Genomic DNA, 17,769 nt, shown 5'->3' with positions numbered 1-17,769 from the left:
ATAAATGGCCAATTAAAGCGCAAATGAGCCGCTGAGCAACAGGAACAACAACATCGTAAAAGTTAACAACACTCGGCAATCAAGGCAACAAAACAAAATTTCAACAAACAAAAAATAACATCGAATATGCTTAAAATTCAACAAACAGATGCTGACAACGACAGGCGCTTGAATTAAATTCTATTTATGCATAAATATTCAACATTGAACTAAGCTGCTTTGCCTGCAATCCACTTGGATTCCTAGAACACAACCTTAATTATGATTTCAATTGAAATTGTATAGGATATTGTATAATTTTCCTCATTATGCTAAATTATTTTCTAGCTGTATTTATAAATGCACACATTCTGTTTATTTTCACTTTGTATAAAGCTCTTTCTCATTCTTTTTTTTTCATCATTATGTATTGTATTACAGACCGCAATTTGCTTTTATTAACCATAAGCATTCAATATAATTCTATAAAGAATAATTTGAGAGCAAATTTCTTCTTGTATATTTAAATTAAAAAATTGTAGCATTAATATTCTGCTGAAAATGTATTCCAGCAAACTGAAAAATACATTTTAATATAAATTTATAGAGAATCTAGAACAATAAAATAAAATCAAAGACCAAAACAAACATCTTTTTATCGATTACAAATTAATTAACATTTTAGCAAACCATTAAGACAAATCAAAGCACAAATTTGTTAAACTTGAACGAATAACTCACAAAACTTTCATTTAAGACAGTTATTCATCTAATTCATTGTATTAAACACCATCTCCGAAAATGTTTAATTTACACAATTGACCCAAACTACTTGGACTACAATTATTTAATGCTACACAATTGGAGCTCAAATAGATTAAATAATTGTCACTTACAAAGCAAAATTTATATAGTTAAAATCCCAATAGTTGTAATTTAGGAAGCAACTTGCTATCTCTGCCCTACGAAGCAATTAGAAGTCATTGCAGCAACTGGCTAGAATGCCTACAAATAGCACACACATACATACGTATATAAAGACATACACAGTGAGAAAAATTAGAACCTCTAATCAAGATGAACATTAACACAAATGAACACAAATTTTAAAATAAGATTGCAAACTTATAAAAACAGATTGCAAATATTTATATATTTAAAAATTGTTTCATAAAATATTATGAGAAATAAAAATTTAAAAAAAAAAATAGTTAACTCTTCAATAAAAAACCAAAGAAAACTATTTTTCATTGTTTTATAAAATTTTATCAATACAAAAACCAATGGGGTAATGTTCTCAAGATTATAGTTAATTTCAAAATGTTTATTTCTGTTAAACATTAAGAATCTTCAACTTCGCCCTAATATATTAATATATTATTATAAAATTTGAATCTAGATATCAGAACACTTTCGATTAAAATTTGTTCATGCATTAAAGAATATTGTTAATAAATTGAGAATAAATTGTATTGTTTTATAAAATTTAAATAAAACAATAACAAATCGTTTAATGAGAATAAAATAAATTATTGAATTTTCGTAAGAAAAATATTAATTTTAAATTTTGCTTTATATTTTAAACTTTATAAATATCAACTCATATTATGTACTTTAATTCCGAGTTCTTCGTCTTAATATTTTTATATATCTGAAAACAGTCTTTAAAATTATCAATCCAGAATCTTAGGCTACATTTTAGAATACTTTCCATTGTATTTTAAACTTTAATAATGTCAACTAAGATTATTTTCTTTAATATCTTAAATCAATCTTTAGAATGATCAATCTAGAATCTTAAACTATTGTAGTTTCTTTTTCTCGTTTAAAATTTAATTTTAATAAGTTTGTCTTTGGAGTTAAGAATAATTTATTTAGATTGCAAACAAACTCTATAAATTATTGGTCTTTTTTTTAGTATATGTTATATAGGCTCAATTATGAAAGTTTATTCTTGGTTTCAGACGATTTTTTCTCGCTGTGCAGAAACTGGCTTAAATTGTGCGGCACATGGACAATGGCAAATGGCGCCAGCGTCGATTACAAAACATAGACATTAAATGCAGAGGAAGTGACATTAATTGCATTGATTTAGCTGGCCCTATAGACAACAGGCAGTCAGGCAGTCATTGAGAAGGCCTTTGGAGGCAATTCAGGCGACAACTGATAAAGGCGACGATGCTATTGCTATTGCTGTTGCTGTTGCTGTTGCTGTTGGCAGCATCAACTCGAAACCTGTTCAACACCATCGAGCGAGTCAACAAACCCGGCCAACAGCAACAAGCCAATACAGCTGACGTTGGCTGCTCCGGTTCGCATGGTCATTACGCAGTCAATGCGTTTTGCATTTCCAATTATACAAAATCGTGGCTAATGAGAAATTAATTTGCACAAATGCTAAATAAGTCGACGTTGACTGACTGTCAGTCTGTCTGTCTTTCTGTCTGTATGTTTGACAGTCGAGCATAAATCCGAATTTTCAAATTCAGTTTGAGTTGTGTTTGTGTTTGTTTTCCAGGTGTCCGTTACCGAGCGTAACTAATGCAGATTTAATTGTCCAAATTGGCCAACAGCAAGAACAGCAACAACAAACAACGAAAATAGCTGAAGCAGCAATTGTAATGACAACAAGTTGCATGCAACATGGTCAAAACGATGGCCTTGACAGCAGTTATAACTTTCAATCAAATCATGAAATCTCAACGCGACAAAAACAGATGTGAGTTTGCTACACAAACAGACTGTGAACTATTTGTGGTTAATAAAGATTTAACTTTTATGTTAAAGGAAGAATAATCATTAATTACAAATAGATTTACTCTCCTATAAAAATTAAATAATTCCAAATATAACATTTAATTCAAATAAAAACTTTTCTTACAAACAGCTCAGAACTTTATTAATTATCAGTTTAATTTAAAAGTAATTCGCCTAAATATCACAAAAGTAATTGAAACAACTGTCGCCCAGTCATGTAGTGCTGGCGCCATCTATGACTATTAGGCTATAACGCGACTATCGGCAAGTACTTTAATCGTTCAAAATAACGACGCATACTCATTGAAATTCTACTAAATACAAAACATTCAAGTTACGTAGTTAAAGCTCATAATTTATCAGTTATAAAGCAACGATACTATACTGCCGCCATCTGTGACAGCAGCACCGTAAAGCAGCGATGGCTAGCGCCATCTATGGCTGCTCGGCGGAAAACTTCTTAAATAAGTGTGCAAAATATGCGTAAACGTAAGTTTTGAAATATTGCCTAATAACTATTAGTTCTTAAATCATTCTCAGCATTCTGTAATTAATAACGCCAACAAGTGAAATGTTTCCGTTAACCAAAACTAATGCCTGTCAAACCCCCACAATAACAACAACAACAACAAGAAAGCGAAGTTAACATTATTATTAGCGAAATGTAGTGCAATAAATAAAGACCGCCCAATAAATACATCAACATGCGCCAATCGGGGCGTGTGTTACATTAATCAAAATGAAATTTCACCGTTTACCGCTCATCTCGTTATTGTTGTTGTTGTTGTGTATTGGCGTGTAACGTGCGGCCGAATGGACATTGCATGCAATCAGCATTTCAATTTGTAAAGACGCCCACAGAGAAGAAATTTGTATGTGTGTGCAAAGTGCAGCGCAATCGTAATATCTTGATAGAGTGATTGATATGCTAAGGTGTGATGCGTGATATGCGTATGTGTGTGTGTGCGTGACGCTTAAGCATACGCGTGTGTGCGTGTCGATCTTAGCGCGGGTGTCACGCAATTTATTAATCGTTGTAAAAACATAGAGCTGCACATACCTGCACATAACAAGTCTACTAGCAGCCAGAAGCACTTTTTACTCTTTTAACCTTACACTTAAGACTTTTAAACAAACACTTTTAATTTTTCACAAATTTTTTAAACCGCATCTTGCTTTTCACTCAAAAACTTCGCGCACTGTACTACCAGACCGTCGAAAAAACATATTATGAGGAGCACAACAGCGCTGCCAGACAGCTATATTATATGCAATGAGGAGCACAGGTTTTCTTCTCGCAGCGTTACCAGTGCGTTGCTGCTGCTTGTGATCAGATAATTCAGCATTTATTTCGCAACTCTTCAATTAAACTACACATGTCTAAATTTTTGTTAGTAAATAGCATAGTTCAGTGCAAAATATTTGCGTTCAACGTAATTGGCAAAGGAATGTGCGGTCAGCTGTTGTAGCGTGCAGTGTTGTTTAGCGCGAATTTTTAGTGTTAGCTCACCAACGAATGCGAATGCGAAAAACGCAATAAACGCGAATAAAAACATTTATAGTTCGTGCAAAAATGTCTGTGCTGCGTTTTTTGGTAACGCGGCAGGCGCTAACGGCGCTTAGCAGACGCGCCACACTGCCCGCCCCCACCCTATTGCAAAATTCACGTACATACACAACGCTGTATAATTATTGCAATAGGAATCAAATCATAGCGAGCACAAACTCAACAATCACAACAACAACGGCAAATCAAAGACAACTTCAGCTACAGCAAACCCGGGAGCACAAGCGTTTTGGTCATGGCGAGGAGAGAACGCCGAAGGTAACCAAATACTTCCATTTCATGGTTATCACATTGTTTGTGATCTCCGTGCTAGATTGGGGCAAGTAAGTATTAAAAACTTAATCAATACCAAAGCAAAACTATGTATAAATAAAAATGCGTCTATTTTTAGAGTGAAGCGCTTGCTCATGCCAAAAGTTGACGCGGATGCGGGTCAGAAACCCACAAATGGCGTTAGTGCCGGCGAAAGCGACGCCGATAGTGAAGCCACCGTCGATGCCGATGACAAGCTCAAAGCCGTCAAGGAGAAGATTGGTTTCCGTGAGCGCAAAGTATGTTAACGGCTTTTTAAAAAACCTAAATTCGCTTTCTTCTGTACATAGTAATATGTCTCTATAGAACTTGGTTTTAATTAATTTTCATTCGTAAGACAAAATTGAAAATAATAATTGTTTGTAGCAAGTTTTTTAAAACTAAACTCACTTGCTTTATAAAAAAAAAAAACACTTTAAATTCAAATTCTATAAAAGTCTCTATTTAATATACTTAGCATATCTATGAAAAACGACTACTCTTTAAATTACATTTTTGCTGTATAAAATTATTGTTTATAAAACCCTTTTAAACCTGAACAACTCATTTCATATAATTCTTTGAAAACAACTCCTGCCTTTAATTCTAATTCTTGCTGTGTAGAATAATAGGCCTTTGAAACATAACTTACTTATTTTACATGTATACAAAATCAAGCTGCACGTCTAGATTTTTGCTGTATAAAATATTTTTTTTTAAAGCTTTTTAAAAACTAAACTCACTGTATAATTTACTTTTATAACTTTTTATTTATGTACAAATATCATACAAAAGTAACACTCTTTTTCTGTAATAATTCTGTGTACAACTTTATTTTATTTTTAATTCTTTATCTAGATATAAATGTATTTCAATTTCTTTTACTATAAATACTTACTTTCTGCTATATACATTAGTTATGTATAAAACTTTATTTTACTTTCATTTCTTGTATATTTAAATTTCTTTCTTCTTGTATAAAACAAAACTGCGCTTTCAAATCTATGTTCTGCGTATAAGACTTTATTTAAATTCCATTTCTTTATTTATTTCTCTTTATGTTCGTCACACATTTTCCGTTGCCATCTCTCTGTCACCCGACACATCAACAACACTCCCCAAAAAAAACAAAAATTCCCACAAACCAGATAATTGAGTACGAGAATCGCTTAAGGCAATATTCGACACCAGACAAAATCTTTCGTTATTTTGCAACGGTGCGTCTACAGGATGCGACACAGACAATTATATGCATGACACCCGAGGACTTTTTACGCTCGATCTATCCGGGCATGAAGCAACCAGATGGTAATTCAGTTAGCAACTCTCTCTCTCTCTATATATATAAACGTTAAACATAAGACTGTAAATACTAACACAATATTCATAGCGTCATCCTCTTAATATCACTTTAATTTCCATTCTGTTTTGCCTTTTCTCTGCCTGCGTTATGAAAATTCCTAAAAAAAAAGAAAAGAAAAACCTATTTTATAAGTAATATTAACTTACTAAACCGATCGTTGCTTAGATCATTGAATATGAGAATCGCATCAGGCAATTCTCAACGCCAGACAAAGTATTTCGCTATTTTTGCCACCATCCAAGTGCCGGTGGCCGATGATCGACATGAGGTCTACATGACACCAACCGATTTCTTGACTAGCATGACGCCAGGCATGAAGCAACCAGATGGTATGTGCTCTCCTAATCTCAACTCAAATCTCATTGCCTTTGCAGTCGCACAACTAACTAATGTTTGACGTCTTTACAAAAATACTTTTCGCTGAACAAGATTAACTGTTTCTTTCAGGTCTGGGATTGGATCAGTATAGACGCTACGATCCTAAAGTAAGTTTGATATATCTTTTTTAATTATTTTTAGTCATTAATCAGTTTTCTTTTGCAGTCGGTGGGTGAGCAGCTGAATCTGCAGCTTGAGAAGGACAGCATCTTCTACAAGCTTGGCTCCTTTGGCCTCATCACCTTCTCTGACTATATCTTTTTGCTCACCGTACTATCGAGTAAGCATGTAGTTTATAGAAACATTAATATTACTTACTTAATTTGTAATATCCAGTCATCAAACTAGAGATACTAAACTGTGTTAGATTCTAGAAATTTTAATTAGGTTTAAAATCACTTTTTACATTTCAAACTAGAATCTTAGTAGACATTTAAATAATTACATTGTTAGTGATAATGATACTATTGTAATGAAACAATTTTGAAGATCACTTTCTTTCACTATAGTGCTTTAGTGATGTAGGTTCTATGCAGCTCAAAGTTACTTAAGAATCAATCATTTAATCTAGGAAGAATCCAAATTGTAAACGTAAATTTAATTTACTTCATTATAATTAGCAACATTTAATGATACAAATTTGATCACACTTAACTCAATAATTTTCTTGCAGTTTCCCGTCGTCACTTCGAGATCGCCTTCCGCATGTTCGATTTGAATGGCGATGGCGATGTGGACTGCGAGGAATTCGAAATGGTGGCGACTCTCGTCCGACAACAGACGAGCATGGGAACACGACATCGCGATCATGCCAACACCGGGAACACGTTCAAGGTAAAGCAGCTGTCTCTTAACCTAATCCAAGAGAAAACAAAAAAAAAATGAAGAAAAGCATTTACTGTATACTTTTGTATATTCTCTCAATATCTCTTGGCTTTATTCCTCTATATTTTTTGTACACGCGTGTCCGTTGAATGCGTGTGTGTCGTAACTGTGTATATAAAAAATAACTACTTCACTTCCTTTTTTGTGACTGCATCTTTGCCAGTCCCTGAAGGTACTTTTGTGTCTATGTAATTAACCAAACGCTTTAGCTATCCATCCATTCACGTTCATTCTAACACTATATAAATGTATTTTGCACCCCGCACGCTCATAAATATTATTAATTAGCGATTATTTCACATTTCCTAAGCAATTTTGAATACAAAGACATTCTCTATTTTTGTGTTAGGGCGTCAATTCGGCATTGATCACGTATTTCTTTGGACCCAATATGGATGAGAAGCTGACCATCGAAAAGTTTCTGGACTTCCAAGAACAACTGCAACGTGAAATGCTCTCGCTGGAGTTTGAACGAAAACAACCCAACGAGGAGGGCAACATCACCGAAGCTGACTTTGCTGAACTGATGCTCGCCTATGCGGGATATCCCCAGAAGAAGAAGCTCAAGAAGCTGAAGCGTGTGAAGCGTCGTTTTCGTGATCATGGCACTGGCATTTCCAAGCAGGATTATCTCGACTTCTTTCACTTTCTGAACAACATCAACGATGTGGACACGGCGTTGACTTTCTATCACATTGCGGGCGCTTCGATTGATCAGAAGACGTTGCAGCATGTGGCCAAAACTGTGGCCGCTGTCAATCTCTCCGATCATGTGGTTGATGTGGTCTTTACCATCTTCGATGAGAACAGTAAGTAGAATAATATCATTTCAATTTTAATAGTTGTTAATTAATTTATTCCTTTTTTAGATGACAACCAGCTGAGTAACAAAGAATTCGTTTCGGTCATGAAGAATCGCGTGCAACGCGGTTTGGAGAAGCCCAAGGATACGGGCTTCCTTAAGATGATGCGTTCAGTGTTCAAATGTGCCAAGGAAACCAAACCCGTCTTACTTGACATTTAGAGTAATTGGAATTGGAATTGGAATTGTGGATTGCCAAATATTTTCCCTCGCTCGATTTTTATTGACCTTCGTGTGCTCCAAGCGCCTTCACTTAGTCATTTTGCATACGCTTGCTGTTATTTTTATTATTTTTTCTCCGTGCTACTATTTATTATTTTTAGTTAATGTTGTTAGGGCTAAATGAAACATTTATGCAGTTTAATTGAATGTACCAATGATTCAAAAGAGAAATAACAATCAATCAATATTTGTCTTATCAATTGTTTGGTACAGTTTCAATTATTCTGCATATTGTTCTTTAAATAAAATTTCATCAGATATATTTAAACACAATTTTTACGAACATCTCTTGTGCACTTAATACGTTTATAAAATATCTATTAATATTTATCATATTTAATAATTACAACAAAATATAAATGCTAATGTTTTATCATATACATTAAGTCTTAATTCGCATTGTGGGGAAATAGAAAATATTAGGATTTCGGTTTACCGCTTAAAGCTTTACACTTTTTGTTTCTTTAAGGAAAATACAGCCTGGGAGTGAATTATGTTGATTGAAGAGTCCGGTTTATAGTATGGAATGGTCTCCATAGTCTTTTTATAACTATAATAAGGGAGCGTGGCTAAATTCTAAACTAAACTCGAGCTTTACAGACTCATTAAAAGTAATATTACAAAGTTTCATAGCTCTAGCTCTTATAGTTTCTGGAATCCAGTCATTTAGAGAGGTGGACAGACAGGCAGACACATAGTTCTTTAACAATGTTACAACCTAAATAGGCTCACATTGCCTATAATAAAACTGCTCTAAGCTTTGCAGTACATTGCGAACTAGGCCACTTCGACTTCCTGATCGTCATCCTCCACATCATCCACACTCATGCCATACAGTTCCAAATCGTGTTGCTTAAGATGCGCCGTATACGCATCCAGGCGTGTAAATCGACTCTGGCATTCACAGCATTCCAGCCAATCCTCCAGAGAGCTTTCCCCATCGTCGCTGTCCGAGGATCGCACTCTATGTTGAGCAACAGATCCCAACTCCAGTGGTGTCTCACTGCCATGTGTAGCCTTGTGCGACGTATAATGCAAATAATCCTTATACTTGGCTGGACATCTCAGGCATTTATACCAGCGTTCACGCACATGGGTCACCATATGCTTCTTGAGCGTGGAGCACTCCCGAAACGGCTTCCGGCACTTGGTGCAACTGAAGGGTTTCTCTCCAGTGTGTATCATGTAGTGTCGCTTGAGATTGTGCCGCGTGCCAAATGGACGATGACACAGCGGACAGGGATAGGAACGACGATTGCGAGAAGTTCGCGCTGGCAACTGCGAGACTAAAGTTGTTTCGTTGCTCAGCGACGAGGAAGAGTTGGCGCTGCTGTAGCTCCGCGGAATGCTCGAAATTGTTACCGATGCACTGGGAGGTGGCGTTGGCAGTGAAGGCACCAAGGTGACAACCAGCAAGGGCGACGGCGGGGCAATTAATGTTGTGGCAACTGGTGGAGGCGACATCAACGTATCATCTCCTTCCTCTTGATCTGTTTCCTGTGCCTGCTCTGGCTCTGCTTCTGGTTCAGCCTCTTCATCGTCGTCATCGTCTTTGTCCACAGCATTCACAACTTCTGGCCCATCTTCACAGTCCTGAGGATTGAGCAACAGATTCTTGCCCTCGCATTCCACACATCGCGTGGAGTCCTGCTCCATCGGTGGATACAAGTGACAGATCATGCAGATATAGCGCGGATCGTTCATGTGACGACGTCGATGCTTCTTCAGATCGCTGAACTCTCGAAAGCGACGCTCGCACAAGTCGCATGGAAAGGGACGTTCCCCTGTTAAAAAAAAATAAGAAAAAAACATTTTCAATCTCGGCAACAGTTTATAAATTTATATAATTTATATTTTAGGTGCCTAACTTACTAAAGCATTTTAAAAATATTGGATAATATTTGATAAATACATAGGAATTTCTACATAAACAAATTTCTAAATTTGTATTTTAGGAACATTTCATGTGACTTGATAAGACTTTTAAAAATACCTGTACTAAAAATATTAATTCATGTCAAATTTAAGTCTGATAAGTTATCTGTGATAACGCAAAAACAAACCTAATATAAATTATTGCATTTACTTGTGGTCTTAAGGCAGATTGATTAATAATAGATCAACAAAATACACATCTTCCAAAATTTTATCCAAATAAAATACATATAAATAAAATTTCTATGATAATGAAGAATTTTTGTCTATAGATAGGGTTGGTCTTTGTTAAAAATGTTTAAAAGTCTTAGTGATTTCAGATTTCGAATCAATTCAAGAAGTATTCCGATTTAGATCTTAGATAACATTTGATAGTCGAATGCTGTGGTAATTAGAGACACGCTACTTAAGCAATTGGAGCCCTATTCTCTGTGTCTCTCTTTCTCTTTCTTTTTTTTTCTCTTTGAGCTGCGACTCACCTGTGTGTATCATCATGTGACGCCGCAAATTGTAGTTGGACTGCACTTTCTTGCCACACGCTTGGCACTGATAGAAATTGCGACCCCGTCGCTTCACATAAGGTCTCGTGGGTCTCTTCTTTGTTGCAGTTTCAACCTTTGGAGGCAGTGGCTGCAAAAGATTCGTCTGCTCCTCATCATCCGACTGAAGCACGATAATGTGAGCCGGACTCGATCGCAGTTCACAGCTTAGTGGCAACTCCTTCTCAGCTATTGTCTCCTGCTCTTCCTCATCGCACTCACTGTCGCTCAGCTCAATGCGTGCCACAATGCGATGTTGTTCCACGGGCTTGGGAATCAACTGTATATCAGGTGAGCATCGAATTGCAGTCTCATCATCATCCAATAGCTCAATAATCGGTTGCTGCTGCTGTTGTTGTTGTTGCCGCTGTGGTTCCCTTTCTTGCTGCAATTCGCGCTGTAATTGTTGTCGTTGTTGCTGCTGCTGTTGTCCAATCTTGAGCAGCAAGCTTTTAATCTTCGCATCATCAATCGACACAAAATTCTCTTCGGGCTCGTGATATTCATAGCTGATCGCCTGTTCGCTCGGCAGCAGCTGGCAATTCGTTTCACAGCAGGCAGCTTCTTCGCAGCAGCTGGCGGACGTAGCACAGCAAGCGGGTGGGACGGGGGTGCAGTCGCTGCAGCAATCAGCGCAGCCGGCGGACGAAAGCTCCATGCTCTGCAAAGCAAAAGGAAAGCAAGTGGATGAGTGAAAGGGAATGTAAGTGTGAGTTGAAAAAGCTTTCGCTTTAAAAGAGTGAAAGAGAAAGGTAATTTGAGTGATTTAATAAGAGCTTTTTCCGAGAGCTTTCGTTTTGCGCTGTTGCGCCTGTGTATATGCTATGCTTATTAAGCTAATTAGCATCCTTGCACAATTAATAATATAAACAACATTAAACAATCCACAAATAAACAAACCTTGCCGCAGTACATTCAACAATTGGCAAACGCGCAAAAAAAAAAGTGATTTCTGCTTGCTTTTATTTTTATTTCTTTTTTGCCGTGGCTGTTTCGCGTTGTTTGTTAGCCGAGGCCGAGAGTGAAGAAGAAACTGGATTCGCGGCTCGTTCGCCCGGGCTCAGCAACCTCGACAAAACGCCAAAAGTCGAGTTTCAGTCGACGTCGACAGCGCGACGTCTCTGAATCAGCGAAGCGAAGCAACAACAACACAATGGGAGCAGTAGCAGAAGCAAGCGAAGCGTCGCAGTCGACGTCTGCGTTGGCGCTGCAGGCTTTTTATTTTTAATGCACACGCGCAAAACCAAAAACAACAACAAGCGAAGATCGTTGGCGACCCGGCAAAGCGAAGCTGAAGCTCCTCGTCGTTATTGCTTCGCTGCCTCTGCCTCGGTCGTTGTCGCTGCCTTCTCTCTGCCCACACACACTCACACACCCTGTATATCGATGGCGCGTTGCGTGCGTTGGCTGTTAACTTGATTTTTCTTCAGGCGAGCAACGCAAAAGCGAAAAACAAAGAAAATGCGGCGCAGGGCGAAACATACACAAAACGCGACGCGACCAGCGAGAGCAAAAAAATAAATAAAATACAAAAACAACAGCAACAATGAATAAAATCGACGAAAAAAAGAAACCAGCGAGCGCAAAACTCAACTCACGATTTTCAAGATTACTTTTCGAGTGGAGCTGTTGTTGTTGTCGACTGAAGCAGCGGGGCGAACGAAGTTGTCGTCGTCGTCGGCAAGCTCCATTAAAGCACGACCGAAGCGGAGCGAATCGTCGTGGTCCCAACCAACCAACAACAACACACATATCAGCAGTAAAAACCCAACAACAGAGACAGCAACGTAGAAGCAGAGCAGCGCAGAGCAGCGCGCTGCTGTCGAGCAGCGTAAGCTCCGTGCGCAACCGTTTTGCTTTCTTGCTGCTTTGCTCTTTTTCCTTTTTTGCTCAGCAGGCTTTTGTTGTTGTTGCTCTCTTTGGGCTTCATTGTTGGAGCGCAACTGTCGCGTCAACGCTAGCTGCTGCGTCAGCCTGGCGACAGTGTTGAGCAACGCCACCACAAAGGGGGCCCTTGCACAATGCTGATTAGTATGCATTTAATTTGGGTGGTTGGCATCTAAGCAGAGCGCGACGTCATGCCAGTGATGGCAACAACGTTGACCCGTTGCCGTCTTCGGTTCTTTCCTCCTTTTGCCATCCCCGCGATTCGTGACTGCAACTCGACTCGAATCGACTATGAAACTCGTTTTAGATCAAAAACCACACACGCCCACTCAACCAACTCAGCCCAGAGACGCAGGCTGAGGGAGTCTCGATCAGCACAAAAAAAAAAAGACAGCGTTTCAAGTGGGGAGCAATGCTCGGCGCTCCCAAAGCGCCAGGTGTTCGAACTTTTTTGTTGTCTACCTCACTTTATAAGGCTTGCCAATGATATCACGCAGCCACCCATACCAGTAAATACAATATACATATATTCTGAAATATACATATATATTATAGTACATAAATGCAGTAGATTAGAAAGAAATTTTAATGGGAATTTGAAATGGAGGCTAATTTCATTGGAATTCTAACAAAACTGATGAAATTGAACGCATTCGGACTGCGAAAAAAATCTAAATGACTATAATTTATATATTTATAAATATCTTATTCCACTTATGAATGTGCGATATGTATTTCTAATAGCAAAATATAAAAATGTTTTTGTCCATTTGTATAATTGAAAGGGGTGAGAGAAATAGTTGGAATATTTAATTTTATAAAGTGAATAATTCTGTTGCTTTAATAAAAAGTAAAAGGTAAAGAATAGATAAGGTTCTAAATTTAAAATAGATATTTTCCATATATATATTAATATAGGATTTATGGACTGATTTTAAGAACACTGCAAACTTCTCACAAAATGAACGTAATTTAAATTTCAAAGGTTAAAATAAGATTACACTTTAAATTACACTTTATACATATTTTAAAATAAATGTGCGATCATATAGATTAGTTAGATTGGATTAATTTAAGATCTAATAAATCTGTAAGGCAGAAATAAAGAGTTAAACTTAAGAATAATTCCAATCTATATAATATGCCAACTCTGAAAAATTGGTAAGTCAGTTGAATAAAAGCCTGTAATTAATCTATTGAAAAAAAACTCTTTTATTATGCACTTTTTGTGTTTGACAAAGAAAAAACATCTTGAAGCTAGGTTTTTGTTAAATTCTTCAAATGATCCAAACGCGTTATTTTTCTTTTTGTTTCTTTTGGGGATGCAATCGTTGGACAAAATAAAAAATGATCATTGGATATGCGCAGATATCCACTACACATAAATCGTGGGCATATATGTAAGTATATAATGTTTGTATATATAAGTATATCTAAAAAGAAACATATTTGGCAAAATTGGATTGGTACTACGAGCTAAGCGGGCTAAGAACTAAGTGTAAGTGTACCGTAAATCGAGCTACAAATCTAGCTACATATCATTATGTATATTTTTTATAGATACGTGATTTTAACTCTCATAAGAATATGGTTCATGATATACAGCATGACGGCTAATTGAGACATATACACAAAAGATGCAAGGATGCGGGAATACAAGTTAAAAACTGATATGAGAAAACAACAAAACGGACAAAGTTATAATGAAGATGATATGCAAAAACTCGAGTGTAAAGAAAACTGATGTGAATCAAAAACTTAACTATGTACAATGAAAAAGTATCTTAAGAACTAAGGCGACATTGGGTGGGTGCTTGCTTGTGTTTTGTGTGTTTAAATTTGTAACGCTAAATGTCGGAATTTATATATCTCCAGGGTTAACTCTTGGGGCTCTTGCTATATATGTTACAGTTACAGTTGCAATCCTCGACGAGGGGGAAATTGCTTAAAGCTTTTGCTGTACATCCATTTTGGTGGATGACTGTTTGCTTGGCTCCAGTTTCTCGTGATTTACAATGAACTTCTTGGCGCCAGAGAATCCCTGCTTATTGATGTAGAAACTCTTCTGGGCCACATCATCGACCGCAAGCCGATTGAGGAATGTGGCTGCCGCCTTGGCGCCACTGTCGCAGGAGGAGGATTCAATGCTGACGGTGGAACAACCACCAATGGAAGACGTTTCACTTTTCGCATCATCCATCAAGGTGACATCATCGACCATGTCGTTGACCAACAACTGCGGCCCACCCAATGACGATGCCGTCGACAGTATGGACGAGGTGCGACTACGACACGTATTCGTTTCGCTCTCCGGTATCGAGATACCCTCATCGATGCTCTGACTCTGACTGTTGCACATCGCATCCAAGCCGTTGCCGGTTAGCACGCTGCTGGGTGAAGCGGACACCGGTGATGGGCAGCCGCTGCTGCTGCTGTTGTTGTTATTACTGTTGCTATTACTACTGCCGGTGGCATTGTTGTTGGTGCAGAGCTTCGAGATGAACAGCTTGGGCGTAATGCGACCATCGTAGGTGCCCGAATCGGGGCTGGGACAGACCGACGATGGCGATTGACACACGGGCGAAGAGCCACGACTGCAAAAGAGAGAAAGAAATCGTTGCATTAAACTGTTTGAGATTGAGAAAAGTTAAGGAAACTACAAAAGAGTTAAATATTCACTTATCTATAAAATTGTCTTTCATAATGTTTCTAACATTGTTTTTCTTTGTTTCATTATTAATTTGTAACATAAAATCACCTCCATTTATGAAACTTAAATATATTTTGCACAAAGAGTTAAAAAGAAAGCTAAAATTAAGGGAACTTCCCTTGAAACATTTAGTTTGTTTTAAATTAAATTTTAAACTTTAGTTTTTAAACAATATTCTCAATTTTTTTTAAATTGGATTTTCGTGCAAGGATGTGGGCGTGACAAAATTAAAAATGTACTTTAGTTGTCGTCAGCACTAAGCTGTATTGTCAGCAAGTTTGCCGCCTCTAACTTCAATAGTTTAGAAGATCTAGCTGTTTATACGGATGGACAGACAGAAAGGCGGATGGTTATTTTAACATTCATCAAGAATGCAAGACTTTAAGGCTACGCGGTTGCTTTTTGCAGACTTCTACATAAATCTGTCATAGCGAATAGCCTCCATTATATTACTAAAATCTTCATATCAGCATTACTCAATGGTAATCCTCTAGAGCATCGCTCTCACCTGTCTGTGAAGATCTTCTTGAGCGGCGGTGGCGAGTAGACGCTCCAGTTGCTTACTCCCGGATAGTTGTTGTCGCTGTCCAGCTCAAACTTGCGCTTAACCGGTCCCAGCGACGACGGACGCATCGCAATCGGCGACATCGAACGCCTGGTGGCGAAAGTGCGCCGCGTCGGTGACGGCGAATAAGGCAGACGAATGCCAGCTCTATTACTGGTTGGGCTGGGCGAAGAGCAACCGCTGCCCACTTGAGGCAAGACCACTTGCAGTGGATTCGAGAACTCATCTGATTTGCAAGACCAATTCTCGGCCACCAACGTGAGATCCTCCCAGCTCTGTGAGATCTTCAGATCACGATGCACTTCACGCTCGTGATTCACCTCACGACTATTTAGATCAGCGCATTCCTCTTGTCGCAGCTGCGAGACGCGTGGCGTCAAACACAAGGCAGACGCAGCTCCTCCAGCGGCACCACCCACAACACCGCCTCCAATACCAGCTGCGGTCAGAGCGGGACTATAGCTGGCGGAATAGCGACGTGCACGTGGCGTAAATACATTGAACATGGGCGCTGGCGATACTTCGCGTGAATTTGGTTGCGAGCGTATGTGAATATTTTTGCCAAAGCAATCGATAGTCAAATTACTGCGATGACTTGGCAGCACTTGGCCTTGGTCCTTCTTTGGCGTCTGCTCGTGTGCGTGCCTGTGTGCATGATCGTGTTTGTGTTCGTGCTCGTGCTCGTCGTGTTCGTGCTCGCGTGCTGCGGCTGCAGCGGCGGCGGCAGCGCGTGTTGTCATTGGCGTCAATTTGCCAGGCAGAGCGGTGCCGCTGCTGTTGGTGCGTATGATGGGCACACTTAGGCAACGTTTGAGAGTCTTTGTTGTTGCTGGCGGTTCCAGAGTATCCATGGCAGCGACGCCACCGTCGTCGTTGCTGCTGCTGTTCGTCTTACTTGGTTCGTCATTGCTGCTGGCGTTCGTATCCATTGAATGCGTTATTTCTGCGTTCTGCGTTCTATAAATACATGTAACAAAAACAACTATTTACTATTTGGGCGCTGTGGGTATTTTTATGTTTTGTGGGTTTCAATTGCTTGCTCTACACACTCACACACACAACTTACACGCAAGAACAACACACAGCTTGTTCTTACTCGTTCACTTTAGCGCACACTCACACACACAGTCAGCTGTCTCAATGTTGAGCACTGCCTAGGCGTCCAGTTAGGATTTTGTCCACACACCACATTCTCTTACAGTGTCGCTGCCGTCACCGTCGACGCCGGCGTCAGCAGCGTCGTCGATGCTTCATCCCCCTTCCCATCGTTACTTCACCATCACCTTTTTTTCTCACTGATGCCAGCGCTTTTTTTTACTGACATTTTACGCCGCTAAATTGCATTTAGCGCTGGCAAATTGTGCGCAATTTAGTTGTGCCACAGCTTGGGGCTGCTTTTGGAATATGTTTGGCAATGCCACAACATAGCTAAATTGTTTAATTTACTTACAAAATGATGTCCTGTGATTGTTAATTTTCTGCAGCCCGTTTTGAGTTTTTTCGTAGTGTTGGGCAACGACAGCTGTTTGGTCGGCATAACACGTTCCAACTTACGCACAAAATGAGCAAGCGTTCCTCTTTAAATTACGTTGCTCGCGGTAAAGAAAGTCTTATTACGTTTCAAATTATTATTAAATTGTATAAGAAAATATGCTTCATTTGCGTGAGCGACACATTTCCCTAAACCGTGTTTATTGATGAAACGCGTAGCGTCGATTTAATCGACGGCGTATGAAGAGTCGCACTGTTATGCTTGACCACAATGTGGTTTCCTTTCGTTGTTGTGCAACACTGACACAGCGCGCAATTCAAAATGCCATAGCAACTGC

The 17,769-nt window shown here is 38.6% G+C and overlaps 3 protein-coding genes across 8 annotated transcripts; 1 reads left to right on the top strand and 2 right to left on the bottom strand.

Moving 5' to 3' along the window:
• Nucleotides 1–4,085: 4,085 nt before the first annotated feature.
• On the top strand, nt 4,086–8,682 carry LOC117564258 (calcium uptake protein 1 homolog, mitochondrial). Its single transcript, XM_034242961.2, is given in 9 exon segments — nt 4,086–4,626; nt 4,695–4,854; nt 6,123–6,182; nt 6,184–6,286; nt 6,405–6,442; nt 6,501–6,615; nt 7,009–7,169; nt 7,570–8,029; nt 8,090–8,682. Coding segments are annotated over 9 exon segments (1,569 nt in total). The 5' UTR covers nt 4,086–4,309; the 3' UTR covers nt 8,245–8,682.
• LOC117564257 (zinc finger protein 771) lies at nt 8,621–12,619 on the bottom strand. Of its 4 annotated transcripts, none has more exons than XM_034242958.2 (3): nt 12,377–12,619; nt 10,719–11,439; nt 8,621–10,088 (listed from the first exon to the last, which is right to left on the bottom strand). In XM_034242958.2, the coding sequence occupies exons 1-3, from the start codon at nt 12,467–12,469 to the stop codon at nt 9,082–9,084; spliced, it is 1,821 nt and encodes a 606-aa protein (XP_034098849.2). In that variant the 5' UTR covers nt 12,470–12,619; the 3' UTR covers nt 8,621–9,081. The 4 variants fall into 4 exon arrangements, with proteins under 4 accessions (XP_034098849.2, XP_034098850.2, XP_034098851.2 ...); XM_034242959.2 differs by having other exon boundaries at nt 12,392–12,618; XM_034242960.2 differs by lacking the exon at nt 12,377–12,619 and adding an exon at nt 11,679–12,320.
• Nucleotides 12,620–13,853: 1,234 nt separating this feature from the next.
• On the bottom strand, nt 13,854–17,535 carry LOC117565115 (uncharacterized). 3 transcript variants are annotated; one of them, XM_034244075.2, is made up of 3 exons: nt 17,391–17,535; nt 15,884–16,897; nt 13,854–15,259 (listed from the first exon to the last, which is right to left on the bottom strand). In XM_034244075.2, the coding sequence occupies exons 2-3, from the start codon at nt 16,867–16,869 to the stop codon at nt 14,611–14,613; spliced, it is 1,635 nt and encodes a 544-aa protein (XP_034099966.1). In that variant the 5' UTR covers nt 16,870–16,897; nt 17,391–17,535; the 3' UTR covers nt 13,854–14,610. The 3 variants fall into 3 exon arrangements, with proteins under 3 accessions (XP_034099966.1, XP_034099965.1, XP_034099969.1); XM_034244074.2 differs by lacking the exon at nt 17,391–17,535 and adding an exon at nt 17,224–17,279; XM_034244078.2 differs by lacking the exon at nt 17,391–17,535 and adding an exon at nt 17,061–17,203.
• Between the last annotated feature and the right edge of the window lie 234 nt (nt 17,536–17,769).

This window comes from Drosophila albomicans, chromosome 2L, assembly GCF_009650485.2.
Source record: "Drosophila albomicans strain 15112-1751.03 chromosome 2L, ASM965048v2, whole genome shotgun sequence".
NCBI classification, from domain to species: domain Eukaryota; kingdom Metazoa; phylum Arthropoda; class Insecta; order Diptera; family Drosophilidae; genus Drosophila; species Drosophila albomicans.
Note: the sequence above shows the minus strand (reverse complement) of the source record. Positions and strands in the feature narration are given on the sequence as shown.